The sequence below is a fragment of the Balaenoptera physalus genome (assembly GCF_965194825.1).
Source record: "Balaenoptera physalus genome assembly, chromosome: 15".
NCBI classification, from domain to species: domain Eukaryota; kingdom Metazoa; phylum Chordata; class Mammalia; order Artiodactyla; family Balaenopteridae; genus Balaenoptera; species Balaenoptera physalus.
In genome coordinates this window covers 34,944,027-34,960,179 of record NC_138894.1, presented here as the reverse complement: position 1 = coordinate 34,960,179, position 16,153 = coordinate 34,944,027, and the positions used below count along the sequence as shown (strand labels likewise).

At 37.4% G+C, this 16,153-nt stretch overlaps 1 protein-coding gene across 1 annotated transcript in view; it reads left to right on the top strand.

The window, feature by feature from the left end:
• ALMS1 (ALMS1 centrosome and basal body associated protein) overlaps positions 1-16,153 on the top strand; it is a gene marked incomplete at its 5' end in the record, with an annotated part of 114,350 nt that overhangs the window by 22,528 nt on the left and 75,669 nt on the right. Inside the window, 2 exons of the mRNA XM_082426215.1 lie at positions 9,681-14,165; positions 15,203-15,336. Coding sequence (XP_082282341.1) covers positions 9,681-14,165; positions 15,203-15,336 — 4,619 coding nt within the window. The remainder of the gene's footprint in view (positions 1-9,680; positions 14,166-15,202; positions 15,337-16,153) is intronic.

Sequence of the window (16,153 nt, the reverse complement as noted above, 5' to 3'; positions counted from 1 at the left end):
TTATTGCATTAGTAATAGGAAACTCATCATCTTTTCTGCCTTCCTATCCATTCTTTGTATTAAGCCAGAATAGTCTTTTTTCATGACATACATGATAATATCACTTCTAATTTGAAACCCCTGCTTTCCATTGTTACCTTCAGGATAAATTCCAAACTCCTTAGTATGTCATAGGAGGTCCCTGCTCACCTCTTTAGCCTCACACTTGCCTCTTTGATCATATTGAACTACTGCTATTCATTCATTATGCTAGGTCCTCTAGTCTCCTTGATCTTACAGATGCTGTTTTCTCTGCTTGGATGACTTTCTTCCTCTACTCCTTGTGCCCCATCTTTGCCCAACTCTTCATCGTTTCATTCTCAGCTTAGATGTCTTCTAGGAAATATTTCCTGGTTTCCACTATTCACCATGCGTCCTTGAGAAAGAGTCAGTACTCCTTGTATATGTGTTCTCATGGTATTCTATAAACACTCACATTCATCACTGCTCTGAACACATAGTATAGTAATTGCTTGTTTACTTATTTCTGTTTCCCACTAGACTTTAAACTCTTTGAGGGTAGTGCTGGGGCTTTGTTAATATTTTATTTACTTCTGGCCATGAGAGGTGCTTAGTAAATAGTACATATTGAAGGACTTAGTGAATTATTGAATATTAAATGAATTAGATGTCTGGGTAGACTTCAGTAAGAGATGGGTGAAATAAGGAGGTAGGCTTTGTCCTTTTTGGGGAGATCAGTTCTCAAGAAAGTGGGTCAAATGAAAATAAAAATCATATAAACAACTTTATTTCAGTTGTTATTATGAAGGCTTGTGGATTTGTTTCTTGTATTAAAAGCTTTTATTGATCTCATTAATATGGGGCCATCTCTATGACTTGTATGCATATATGCCTTTTTTTATGTTGTTTGGTTGTTATTGGGGTTTGTGATCCCTGACTACAAACTTAATTGGTTTAATTATCCATTAGTTTTCTTGCCGTAATTTACAATTAAAGTCACGTCTTTGGTTTAGCCTACTTCACATTATTTGTTTGGTGTCTCTCTCGGAGATGTGACTTTGGTTTGGGGCAGGACGTTGGGAGCATTCTCTGAAAGATGAAGGGCCTGGAAGCAAGACCCAAAATACCATCTTCCGCCTGCTTTCCCTTCTGTAAGGGTGCACTTACTGTTTGCCAGGTATATTACATACTTATCTCGTTTAACCTTCACAACCCTATGAGGGTGGTATGATGAGGGAACTGACTTTCTGGTTATTCTATTAGGAAATAGTAAACTTTGGATTTGAACCTGTGTCTGAGTGCAGGGTTCATGAACTTTACACAAGACCAGTAGTTCTTCAGCTTTTAGGAACTGCTGCCCTTTTAGGAGTGCAGAGGAGTCTATAGCCCAGTTACCTTAGCAAATACCACTTTCACATAGAAAAAGAACTTAGTGATCACAACAAAAAAGTGAGGTTGTATATGAGCTTGTATATGTGATTTTCATGTTACAAAACAGTGCCCTATAAACTCAGCAGTTTTCTTACATTTAACTTGATATTGTGTTGCAAGTTATTCAGATGACATACATTTGTCAACAAGACAACATCCATAAAGTATCACACTATATAGGCACTTTGTTTTCTTAAAAAATATTTATTTATTTATATATGTATGTATGTATGTCTGTGTCAAGTCTTAGCTGCGGCACGCAGAATCTTTTGTTGCAGCACACAGGATCTTTCGCTGTGGCATGCAGGCTGTTCATTGCGACGCACGGGCTCTGTAGTTGTGGTTTGTGGGCTTAGTTGCCCCACGGCATATGGGATCTTAGTTCCCCGACCAGGGATTGAACCCACGTCCCCTGCATTGGAAGGTGGATTCTCAACCATTGGACCACCAGGGAAGTCCCTATAGGCACTTTGGAAGGGTTATATTTACATCTGCTTTGTCAATAATGGTATCAAGAATTTCTATTTGAACTATAATATATACATGTATTATAGTCTAGTTTTGAGAAGACTTAGGTTAATGTTGATGCAAACATCTATCAATTTACTCAAGGATTAACCAAATAACGCACAAAAAATTATACTTATCTAGTTATCAGTAATTACTAATTAGGAAATTGTAAAAACAGTAAAGTTACAGTAGTTCATAATTAGAGAGCAAGAATAACAGCAATGAAAACAAAGACCAACTTAAAATATTACCTTAAAATAGTATCCTTTTTAAAACTGCAGGAATTTCAGTGTACTTGCTGTGCAGACAAAATAGATTCTTTTCAGGACAGCCAGACCTGTTAGTGGTGACTGAATTGGAAGTCTTGAAATCCAGAAATATGCTAATTTATTTTTGTGTACTAATATTAATAATCCATAATAATTCACTTGGAATGATTACTAATAAGAAGCCCTTAGTTGTATGTAAAACGAAACTGGAATTGCATCTCATTTTGTCTGTGAGAAATAAAGTACTTGCTTGTTGTTCTTATTAAATGAGGTCATAGAGGATTTCAGATTATACTTTGAGAAATAAAACTATGCTCTCTTTGTCTCCCAAAGAAACCCTCTATGTTAATAAGCATTTGGCTCCAGTGGGTAAAGAGTTCTTCAGCAAATCCTAACCAGGTTGTTAGTCTGTCTCTAAAAGGCATCAGTATAAACTTTTGGAATATTATAGTCTTTTTCTGGGCAGTTCTCTTTTTCGTCATGGCCAGACTTTTCTCTTCAACCCTAACCCTAAAAATGGACTTTGAAGAATTCAATAGATATATAGTAATATTGTAACGTTCACAGTCAGCGTATTTATTCCTGTTTCAAGGGCTGAGAGAGTAGTACTCTACAACTATGCCATCCATCATCATGTATTCCTTATGTATGCAAACATATTTCAAAAATGATAGTGGGTTTATGATCAACATTGCTTCTGACAGTTTGAAGTGTATGTCCTTAAGCTTATATGGCACTGCCAGAAATTTCTTCGGGAACACCACAAGTCTCCTCCTACACTTTTTGCAGCTTAACTTGCAGTAGTTCTTTTAGTTTCCTTTACTTATCTTTTCCTTCCTGCTGAGGTCTTCTTAAGTAAGGACTCATTATTTTGTGTAACACATCTTTCAAGGATCTAGGCTGTATATCTTAACTCCTTGGTTGTTATCTCATTTGTTCCCTTCTAGGTACTAGATGTCACTATTAATTTGTAATGATCAATACATGTAAAAACTTTGAAAAATTAGAAAATAATTTGGAACAAGTGTTTGTTCTTTAATCTGTTTATTTTTCATTTTTAAATATGTTTCACATGTACAACATTATGTTTCGACATCTGTATGCACTACAGCATGTTCATCACCAAAAGTGTAGTTTCCCTCTGTCACCATACAGTTGACCCCCTTTACCCATTTCAGCCACCTCCCACCCTCCTTTCCCTCTGGTAACCACTACACTAGTCTCTGTATCTGTGTGTTTTTTTAGTTTGGTTTGTTTGTTTGGGTATTCATTATTTATTTATTTATTTATATGAGTGAAATCATGCAGTGTTGTCTTCTCTTTATGACTTATTTCACTTAGCATAATACCCTCAGGGTCTATCTGTGTTGTTGCAAATGGCAAGATTTCATCTTTTTTTAATGGCTGAGTAGTATTTCATTGTATGTACAGTTGACCCCTTGTACAGCACGGGGGTAGTCTACATATAACTGCGGATTCAATCAACCACAGACTGTGTCATACTCTAGTGTTTACTGTAGAAAAATATCAACTTGTAAGTGGATCTGCAAAGTTCAAACCCACAGTGTTCAAGCGTCAACTGTATGTACCACATCCTATTTATCCATTCATCCATCGGTGGGCACTTAGGTTGTTTCCATACCTTGTCTATTGTAAATAATGCTGCAATTATGGGTGTTATAATTAGTGTTTTCATATTCTTCAGATAAATACACAGAAGTGGAATAACCAGATCATATGGTAGTTCTGTCCTATTTTTTAGTATTCATTAGTCCATACCCTTGAAGGGGTCTCTTTATGTATTTCTCCTTGATTCTTTCTTTTATTATTTATTTATTTATTTATCTATCTATCTATCTATCTGTTTATGGCTGTGTCGGGTCTTAGTTGTGGCACACGGGATCTTTCATTGTGGCATGCAGGCTCTTCATTGCAGCGCATGGGCTTCTCTCTAGTTGTGGCGTGTGGGCTCTGTGGTTGCAGCACGTGGACTCTCTAGTTGTGGCATGTGGGCTCAGTAGTTGCAGCACACGGGCTTAGTTGCCCTGAGGCATGTGGCATCTTAGTTCCCTGCCCAGGGATCGAACCCACGTCTCCTGCATCGGAAGGCGGATTTTTAACCACTGGACCACCAGGGAAGTCCCTATTCTTAATTTTTTGAAGAACCTGCATACTGTTGTCCATAGTGGCTACACCAATTTACATTCCCACCAACTGTGCACAGGAGTCCCTTTTTTTCCACATCCTCGCCAATACTTTTTATTTCTTGTCTTTTTATTAATAGCCATTTTAACAGATGTGAGGTGACAGTTTCATATGATTTTGATTTGTATTCCCCTAATGACTAATGATGTTTAACATCTTTTCCTGTGTCTGTTGGCTGTCTATATGTCTTCTTTGGAGAAACGTCTATTCAGGTTCTTTGCCCATTTTTAATCAGGTTGTTTTGTTGTTGTTGTTGTTGTTGAGTTGTATAGGTTCTTTACATATTTTGGATATTAACCCCGTATTGGATATATGATTTGCAAGTAGCTTCTCCTATTTGGTAGGTGATCTTTTCATTTTGTTGATGGTTTCCTTTGCTGTGCAGAAGCTTTAGTTTGATGTAGTTGCTTTTGTTTCCATTGCCTGAGGAGACTTATCAGGAAAGGTACTGCTAAGACCAATGTCAAAGAGTGTACTGCATATGTTTTCTCGAGGAGTTTTATAGTTTCAGGTCTTACGTTCAAGTCTTTAGTCCATGTTGAGTTACTTTTTGTGTATGGTGTAAGATGGTGGTCTAGTTTCATTCCTTTGCAGGTGCTTTTCCCGTGCGGTGGTGGTTTTCCAACACCATTTATGGAGGAGATTGTTTTTTCTCCATGGTATGTTTTTTGCTCCATTGTCATAAATTAATTGTTCATATTTGTGTGGGTTTATTTCTAGGCTCTCAATTTTGTTGCATTGATCTTTATATCTATTTTTCTGCCAATACCATGCTGTTTTGATTACTATAGACTTGTAGTAAAATTTGAAATTAGGGAGTGTGATACCTCCAGCTTTGTTCCTTTTTCTGAAGATTGCTTTGAGCATTTGGGTCTTTTGTGCTTTCATATAAGTTTTAGCATTGCTTCTTCTATTTCAGTGAAAAATGCAATTAGTATTTTTATAGAGATTCCATTGAATCTATAGATTACTTTAGGTAATATGGACATTTTAACAATGTTAATTCTTCCAGTCCATAAGTACAGACTATCTTTCCATTTCTTTGAGTCTTCTTCCATTTCTTTCAACTGTGTCTTATAATTTTCAGTGTATAGCTCTTTCACCTCCTTGGTTAAATTTATTCCTAGGTATTTTATTCTTTTTGATGCAGTTGTAAATGGGATTGTTTCCTTAATTTCTTTTTCTGATCATTCATTATTAGTGCATAGAAATGCAGCTGTTTTTTGTATAGCGATTTTGTATTCTGCAACTTTACTGAAATCTTTTTTTGTTGGAGTCTTTAGGATTTTCTATATATAGCATCATGTTATCTGCAAGTAGAGACAGTTTTACTTCTTCCTTTCTGACTTGGATACCTTTTATTTCTATTTCTTGCCTAATTGCTCCAACTAGGACTTCCAGTACTATGTTGAGTAAAAGTGATGAGAGTGGGCATCCTTGTCTTGCTCCTGATCTTAAGAGGGAAAGCTTTTAGCTTTTCACCATTGAGTCACTGAGTATGATGTTGGCTGTGGGCTGGTTGTATATGGCCTTTATTATGTTGAGGTACATTCCTTCTGTATCCCTTTTGTTGATAGTTTTTATCATAAGGGGGTAGTGAATCTTGTCAAATGCCTTTTTTTTTTTTTAAGGAAAATCATTTATTTTTTTACACTAGAAATAATGTACTTTAAGCTGAGGAAATTCTACATTATAAAATGATATAGTTTGTTGTAGGAAAAAAATAAGAGTAGTGGATAGGGGTCTTGGTTTTCATATACTTCCCTATTACAGATGAGAAAATCTAAGTTCACAGAGACCAAGCAAAATTCCTAAGGCCATAAAGGAAGTTGATTACAGAATGATTACCAAAAACCGAGGTTTCTGAGTCCAGGTCAGTTACTTACCCAACATGGCCTTGGATGCATTTGGTCATTTTTTTCCAAAACACTAGTTTGTTTAATGGGGCAAAAATGAATCAGTTGTTAGGCCAAGGGAGCCACTCAGATTTGAGAGATTTATACAGTGTTATGAGGTTATAAATTCCAAGTCTATGTAAGGTAAATGAGGAAACTGAAGGCTATAGAAGTAATTCAGACATAGTCACTCAGGAAGATAAGGACTGATGTAGAGATAGAAACAAGTTCTGCTTCCTGACCTATTACTCTTCATAGGAAGCTTTTTTTTTTGAATTTACTTTTTTATACAGCAGGTTCTTATTAGTTATCCATTTTATACATATCAGTGTATATATATCAATCCCAATATATTGCATATATTGAGATGATCATAATTTTTATTCTTCATTTTGTTAACAAAGTGTATCTCATTGATTGACTTGTGGATGTTGAACCATCCTTGCATCCCTAGAGTAATTCCCACTTGATCATGGCATATCACCCCTTTCATGTATTGTTGAATTTGGTTTGCTAATATTTTGTTGAGGATTTTTACATCTAAATTCATCAGGTATACTGGCCTGTAATTTTCTTTTTGTGTAATGTCCTTGTCTGGTTTTGGTATCAGGGTAATGCTGGCTTCGTAAAATGAGTTTGGAAGTGTTCTCTCCTCTTGTATTTTTTAGAAAAGTTTGATAAGGATTGGTCTTAATTCTCTGAATGTTTCAGAGAATAAAACAGTGAAATTATCTGGTCCTGGACTTTTGTTTGTTGCGACACTTTTTTTTTTTAATATCCCATTGCTTCGTTTTATTTATTTATTTATTTGTTTATTTATTTTTGGCTGTATTGGGTCTTTGTTGCTGCACGCAGGCTTTCTCTAGTTGTGGCAAGTGGGGGCTACTCTTCGTTGTGGTGTGTGGGCTTCTCTATGTGGTGGCTTCTCTTGTTGTGGAGCACGGGCTCTAGGCATGCAGGCTTCAGTAGTTGTGGCACCTGGGCTCTGTAGTTTGTGGCTTGCAGGCTCAGTAGTTGTGTCGCATGGGCTTAGTTGCTCTCTGGCATGTGGGATCCTCCTGGACCAGGGCTTGAACCTGTGTGCCCTGCATTGCCAGGTGGATTCTTAACCACTGTGCCACCAGAGAAGTCCCTTTTGGGACACTTTGAGTGCTGATTTAATCTCCTTACTAGGCTGTTCAGGTTTCCTATTTCTTCATGATTGAGACTTGGTAGATTGTACTTTTCTAGGAATTTATCCATTTCTTCTAGGTTGTCAAATTTGTTGGCCTAAAATTGTTCATAGCAGTCTCTTACCCTTGTTATTTCTGTGCTATTATTTGGAAGTCTCCTTTTTCATTTCTCAGTTTATTTATTTGAGTCCTTTTTCTTCCTCTGTCTAGCTAAAGGAGTGTTAGTTTATCTTTTTTAAAGAACCAGCTCTTAGTTTCATTGATCTTTTACATTATCTGTTTAGTCTCTATTTCATTTATTTCAAGTCCGATCTTTGTTATTTCCTTCCTTACTAACTTGGTGCTTTGTTCTTCTCTTTCTAGTTCTTTGAGGTGTGAAGTTAGGTTGTTTATTTTACATTTTTGTTGTTTCTTGATGTGGGCATTTATCACTATAAACTTCCCTCTTTGAACTTTTTGCTGTATCCCGTAAGTTTTAGTATGTTGTATTTCCATTTTCATTTGTCTCCAGGTATTTTTTATTTCCTTTTTGATTTCTTCTTTGACCTGTTGGTTGTTCAGTTTGTCAGTCTTTGTTGATTTATTAATTTTCTGAGCTGTTTTTTTCTCACAAAAATTTCTATATCCCATTTTCCTTCTCAGGTTACTATGCAGGTTACATTGTTCCTTGTCGTTTCGTTTTTTTGAAGAGTTAGTACTTGGTACTTTACTTCTTTACTTTACAATCATTATTCAAGCTGTTTCATCATACATTCAGCTACTTTTTTGAAGCTCATTAGTGGATTTAGAATGGCAGTTAGTTGTAGTGAAAAGAGTTCAAAATTTGGAGTTAGGATTAAAAGGTTAATAAAGTGCCTGTTTTTGTCACTTACTCAACATACAACTCTAGAAAAATTATATATTTTTACTACTCAAAATGTAGTCTGAGGATCAGTAGTATTGGGCATTATCAGGGAGCTTGTTAGAAATGCAGAATTTCAGATCCCACCCCAGACCTACTTACTCACTCAGAATCTGCAAGTTAACAAGATCTCCACAAAGAGAAGTACTGTTATATCATCATCTTTGAAACTTAATGTAATGTAGAGATAATACTTGCTGTATATATAATCATCTTATCACTGTCTGACATAGTGTATGTTTTAGTAATTTGTTTATTGTCTGCTTCCTCCTATTAGAATGTAAGCTCTGTGAGGGAGAATTAGAATGTAAGTTTTGTCTGTTTGTTTATTGCTCTATTTTCTATATCTAGAACAGTGCCTAGCACATAGTAAACATTCATATTTTTGAATCAGCAAATGAATGTCAAATCTTGTAATTTTGATTGCAGTCATTTACTTTTCACTGCTATTTAGAGCTACTTTCATTTAGTATTAGATAGTACAAATATAGAACGTTTCCATTGTTGCAGAAAGTTCTTTTAGATAGTACTGCTTACCACGCTTTTGCATTCCTTTCCACCCAGATTCAAGAGAATCTGTATTTCTGCAGTACAGTTCTGATCAAATCTGTCAACAACTCCCCATGCCATGTAGAATTAATTTCAAACTCCGTAGTGTAACCTTTAGAGTCTTTACAGTTTCATTTAATTAAAAATACATATCTTATTCAGGGTGTGTTTATTAGGAGAGTCAGTTAAATCCACTGCATGCATAGCATCCATCTGGGCTATAATACTGCTTTGCCCTCATATGACTTAGGGGAAAGGGGATTTCATGAAAATAAGCTGATGATCCTTTGCTGTGCCTTGGAGTAAAGTATTTTGTCTCTGATTGAGGAGTCTTACGTCTTCTGACAACATACATAACACAATAACAGGCTAACTTATTAGCTTAGGGGGAAATCAAATCCCATAGTAGATAGGATTTTTCCATCACATTGAAAATTCTTTAAAATCTAAATTTTAAGATCCACATAGTATTCCATAAAATATATATACTGCTATTTAAAAAAATTACTCTCATTGAATATTTAATTATTTCCACATTAGTCTGCTCTTATAAATCACTTTGTAATTAATATCTTTATATATAAATCTTTATTTCTTCTGATGAGTATTTCTTTAGGAATCCTTTCTGGAAGCATAAAGGCCAAAGGAAGGAAAGCTTGCTTTATTTCTTTTCGTGCATAAAAGGAATCTTTTTAATTCAATATATATATATAATATCAACAGTATTAACAAATCTCTTTTTCTTTAGGGGATACGTCCAAAGGAGACATAGCTGAAATTCCTCAATCCACCTTGAAACCAGGCATCACTACCACTCCTGAAGATTCAGACACTGTATCTCATTTATCCTTGTCCCCTGAGGACTTTCCTCAGTTGGCTGGAAGGTCTCCTCAAGTGAAGAATATTGGTCAACATACTGATACTCTCAACCAACAGACATTAGCAGACAGTTGTCTAACTGAAGAGGCTCTAAAAGTTTCAGCTGTTCCTGGGCTAGCTGACCAGAAGACTGGGATAGCAACAGTGCCCTCTAGTTCCTACTCACAAAGAGGGAAGCCAAATATTTTCTACCCACAGGGCTTGCCAGACGGTCATCTAACTGAAGAGGCTCTAAAAGTTGCAGCTGTTCCTGGACTTGGTGACCAGAAGACAAGTATATCTACAGTCCCTCCAAGTTCCTACTCACTTGGAGAGAAGCACAGTATTTTCTACCCACAGGCATTGCCAGACGGTCATCAAACTGAAGAGGGTCTGAATGTTTCAGTTCTTCTTGGACTAGCTGATCTAAAGACTGGAAAACCAACAGTACCGGCTAGTTCCTACTCAGTTGGAGAGGAGCCTGGTATTTTCTACCAACAGGCCTTGCCAGGCAGTCATCTACCAGAAGAGGCTCTGAAAGTTTCACCTTCTCCTAGACCAGTTGATGAAAAGACTGGGTTGCCTACTGCATCCTCTACCTCTTACTCACATGGAGAGAAGCCTCGTATTTTCTATCAACAGACATTGCCAGACAGTCATCTAACTGAACAGGCTCTGAAAGTTTCAGCTGCTTCTGGACCCCCTGAACAGAAGACTGGGATTCCTATAGTAACTTCTACTTCTTACTCACATAGAGAGAAGCTCAGTATTTTGTGTCAGCAAGAGTTGCCAGACAGTCATCTAACTGAACAAGCTCAGAAAGTTTCAGCTGCTCCTGGATTGGCTGAGCAGAAGACTGGGATTCCTACCGTACACTCTACTTCCTATTTACATAGAGAGAAGCCCAGTATTGTGTACCAGCAGGAGTTACCAGACAATCATCTAATTCAGCAGGTTCAGCAAGTTTCAGCTGCTCCTGGATTGGCTGAGCAGAAGACTGGGATATCGACAGTACCCTCTACTTCCTATTTACATAGAGAAAAGCCCACTATTTTGTACCAGCAAGAGTTTCCAGACAGTCATGTAATTCAAGAGGTTCAACAAGTTTCAGCTGCTCCTGGATTGGCTGAGCAGAAGACTGGGATTCCTATAGTAACTTCTGCTTCTTACTCACATAGAGAGAAGCCCAGTATTTTGTACCAGCAAGAGTTGCCAGACAGTCATCTAACTGAACAGGCTCAGAAAGTTTCACCTGCTCCTGGACCCCCTGAGCAGAAAACTGGGATTCCTATAGTAACTTCTACTTCTTACTCACATAGAGAGAAGCCCAGTATTTTCTACCAACAGAATTTGCCAGATAGTCATCTAACTAAAAAGGCTCAGAAGGTTCCAGCTCTTCCAGGACTAGCTCACCAGAAGAGTGGGACACCAATAGCACCCCCTGCTTTCTACTCACATAGAGGGAAGACCAGTGTTATCTATCAGCAGGAGTTGCCAGACAGTCATCTAAGTGATCAGACTCAGAAAATTTCAGCTATTCCTGGGCCAGTTGACCAGAACACTGGGATACAGACAGTACCCTCTGGTTCCTACTCACAGAGGGAGAAGCCCATTATTTTTTACAGGCAGGAGTTGCCAGACAGTCTTCTAACTGAAGCGGCTGTAAAAGTTTCAGCTTTTCCTAGAACAGCTGACCAGAACACTGGGATACCAACAGGGTCGTCTAGGTCCTACTCATTTGGAGAGAAGCCAAGTGGTTTTTTCTACCAGCAGGTGTTACCAGATAGTAATCTAAGTGAAGAGGCTCTGAAAGTTTCACCTGCGTCTAGACCAAGTGACAAGAAGACTGGTATACTCTCAGTACCTGCTAGTTCCTACTCACATAGAGAGAAGCACAGTATTTTCTACCCACAAACCTTGCCCGGCAGTCATCTATCTGAAGAGGCTCTGAAAGATTCAGCTATTCCTGGACTAGCTGATCAGAAGACTGGGACATCCGAATCTTCTGGTTCTTACTCACATAGAGAGAAATCCAGTGTTTTCTACCAACAGGAGTTGCCAGATAGTCATCTAACTGGAGAGGCTCGGAAAGTTTCAGGTGTTACCGGAACAGGTGACCAGAAGACTGGGATACCTATATTAACCTCTAATTCCTACTTACATAAAGAGAAGCCCATTATTTTCTACCAGCAGGCCTTACCAGATAGATATCTTACTGAAGAAGCCCTGAATGTTTCAGCTGCTCCCGGACCAGCTGACCAGAAGACTGGGATACCTGCAGTACCATCTAGTTCCTATTCATATAGAGAGAAGCCCATCATTTCTTACCAGCAAGAGTTGCCAGATCTTACTCAAGTGGCTTTAAAAGTTTTAGAGGTTCCTGGACCAGCTGACCAGAAGATTGGGATACCAGCAATAATCTCTACTTCTTCCTCATATGGAGAGAAGCCCATCATTTCTTACCAGCAAGAGTTGCCAGATCCTAATGAAGATGCTTTAAAACGTTTAGAGCTTCCTGGACAAGCAGACCAGACCACTGGTATGCGAACTGTGCCCCCCACTTCCTATTCACATAGAGAGAGCCCCATCTTTTCTTACCAGAAGGAGTTGCCAGATATTACTGAAGAAACTTTGAAAGTTTCAGCTGTTCCTGGACCAGCTGACCAGAAGATTGGGATACAAACAGTCCCCTCTAGTTCCTACTCATATAGAGAGAAGGCTGATGTTTTTTACCAGCAGGAGTTGCCAGATCTTACTGAAGAAACTTTAAAAGTTTTTGCTCTTCCTGGACCAGCTGACCAGAACGCTGAGATACCAACAGGGCCTTCTAGTTCTTACTCACATAAAGAGAAACTCAAGATTTTACCAGATGACCAGAAGGCTGAGTTACTATCAGCTCCCCTTAGTTCCTACTCACATAGAGAAAAGCCTAAGACTTCAACTGTGATTGGACCAGACGACCAGAAGACTCCATTACTGACAGGTTTTCCTAATTCTTATTCTCAGAGAGTAAAGCCCAGTATTTTCTTTAAACAGCAGTTGCCAGATGGACATCAAAGTGGAGATATTCTTAAGATTTCACCTGTTCCTGAACCAACTGATGTGAATTCTTGGATACAAATACCTCTTTCTAGTTCCTATTCACAGAGAGAGAAATCTAATATTTTCTACCCAGAGGAATTGCCAGACAAACATCTCACTGAAGATTCACTGAAGGTTTCAACAGTTCCTGGACCAGCTGACCAAAAAACTGTGTTACCAGCAGTTCCTCCTAGTTCCTTTTCACTTAGAGAGAAACCAATTCTTTTCTACCAACAGGATTTGCCAGAAAGACATCTAACTGAAAATAACCTGAAGTTCTCAAGTAGTCTTGGGCAAGCTGGTCAGATTACTGGGTTATCAACAGTTCCCCCTAGTACTTATTCACATAGTGAGAAGCACAAACTTGTTTCAGACCATGTCCAAAGGCTGATAGATAATTTGGATTCTTCTAACGCCAGTGTTATCTCAAACAATATGCCTTTGAATTCTCAGGCTGATGGTACAGTTGTAATAAATAAGCCAGAATCTTCAGGTTTTGAAGATGTTGGCTCTAAGGAAATCCAGGATACGGAAAACAGTTCCAAAACTCTTAAAGAGGTTCAGACGCTTTTAATGGAAGCAGAAAATATAGCACTGAGACGATGCAATTTTCCTGTTCCCCTTGTCCCTTTCAGAGATGTTAGTGATATCTCATTTATACAATCTAAGAAGGTGGTTTGCTTCAAAGAACCCCCCACAGCTGATGCATCTAATGGTGATTTGTCTCAGAGACAGCCATTCACAGAAGAAAGCCCAAGCAACAAGTGCATACAGAAGGATATTAGCACACAGACGAATCTGAAATGCCAGAGAGGCACTGAAAATTGGGAGTTTATTAGTTCAACTACAGTTAGAAGTCCTTTACAGGAAGCAGAAAGCAAAGCCAGAGTGGCATTAGACGAAACCCTTAGGCAATGTAAAGCAGCCAGATCTGTAATGAGATCTGACCCTGAAGGGTATAGTAGAACCATTGAGAACAAGATTGTTATTCCTATGATGACTGTCATTAAAAGTGATTCAAGTAGTGATGCAAGTTCCTGCTCATGGGACAGTAATTCCTTGGAGTCAGTTTCTGATGTGCTTCTAAACTTCTTTCCAAATTCTTCACCCAAGACAAGCATGACAGATAGCAGAGAGGAAGAGGGTGTGTTAGAGAGTGACGATGGTGGTGGTAGCAGTGTAGATTCACTGGCTGCGCATGTGAAAAACCTTCTGAAATGTGAATCCTCATTGAACCGTGCTAAACAAATACTCAGAAATGCAGAGGAGGAGGAATCTCGGGTACGGGCACGAGGTAGGAAAAGATAATTTGTTATAAAGGCAGGTTAAACTCATAAACATTATAGTTTAATAATTTGCTTAAAGTTAAGTGTTTGGAGCTCTAAATTAATTTTCTTGTAGAACTGTTAGATGATTACATTTTCTACCGGCAACCCAGAATAAAGTCATTTAACCAATAATGAAGTCACAGTATTAATAGTGCTAGCTTAAGGTCTTAAGGAAAAGTAAGTTCTGATGTCTGAAGAAAAGGGGAGATAAAACTTGGGTTTCCAAACTCCTAAAGCTTGGATGTTTTCCTGATCTTTTCATTGCACTGTCCTTATTTTGGAGGCAGTAAAAAACTTCAATTTGTGCTTCTCTAAGTCACTCTGTATCATCAAACTGCATATACTTTCTATCCACTTTTCTAATAAAATTCTTAAAGCAGATCTTAGTTAGACGTCAGAAAAAACCAAATCAAGGTATTTCACACTAAAACTTGGGTTAGAGTTAAATTCCATTAATCTCTAATTGTAGAATTCCATTAAAAAAAAAAGAAAAAAAGTCTTTAAGACAACATGGCGAATAAATATGTTTTGGAAGGCAACTTACAAGCAGTTCAGGCCTACTTGGAAATCTTCTCTTGAGATTAACTTCCTACACCATTCCTTCTATCACTTATGCATATTTTGATTCTCCAAAAACTTCAAGTTTTATTTATTATTTTAAAATATTAACTATCTTGGAAGTGGCAGTGACTGTAGCAGGAACTAATTGGGGAGACATAGGGACTCTTGATTGGAAGGAAGATAAAGATAAAATGGCTGAATACCATATTTAAAGTGGTCTCTGGAGAAATGTCTGTAGAATGTTTTTTAAAAAAATCTGACTTTTCAGTGAAATTATGTCTCTCAAGAACTTCTGATAGTTTGTCATAAAATTGAGAGTACACACTGTTTACTAAGCACTGTGGTAGGGCATTAAATTGCATATATTGATCTTCTGTGCTCTTATAATCACTGATACTTTTGCATTGTATGATCTTGAATGTTTTTATGCTTTTCTCTCTAGCCTGGAATCTGAAGTTTAATATGGCTCATGAGTGTGGCTACTCCATTTCAGAATTAAATGAAGATGACAGGAGAAAAGTAGAAGAGATCAAAGCAAAGTTGTTTGGTCATGGGAGAACAACTGACTTGCCCAAGGTATAAAAGAAATCTAGAAATTAAGAGAGAAAATGTGACAGAAAGGGTGTGGAATTTGGATCTCTTACCTGGGCATTGATGACTTCGGCTGAGTCACTGATAGTCTTTGGCTAAAGTGTTAGGAGTCTTAAGTCTTCAAAAGTTAAGATTTAAGGATTAGGTTCTATAGGTTTTGATTAATTCTAAATTAATCTGTTAAAAATTTTTGTCTTAGAAAAATAAGAATGGATTTGCTTATTTTATCAATGTATTCTTATCACTTTTATTTTCTCTTGAGGGTGGTATCTTGAGATGCAGATGCAGTCCAGCTATTTTCAGATGTATATTCTCTGCTTAAGAACACACAGCTATAATAGCTTATGTATAAATGACTTTATTTTTGATAGTACTCATTTTCCATCTATAGTGAACTATTTCATGCATAGAAAAGAATATATATGAAGTGTGTATAAAGAAAAAGTAGAAATAATTCCTGTTTATTGGCCATCCAGCTTGAGAAGTAGAATGTTACCAAATATCACTGAATGACTGTGTTCTCTTCCCCAGTTATATCACTCTTACTTCCTATTCTGACATGTATTGGTTTTCTTGCTGCTCAGTATGGTTTTGAACTATATAACAGATGGAATAAAGATGTTATATATTAAGATGTTATATATTCTTCTGAGAATTGCAATTTTCACACAGTCTTTGGCTTCTGAGGTTCTTTTAGATAGATATACATAGTTTTAATTTATTCCTTTTTATTGCTGTAAGTATTCCAGTGTATGAATATATCATTGTTTATCCATTCTCTTGTCATGGGGCATTTGGTCTG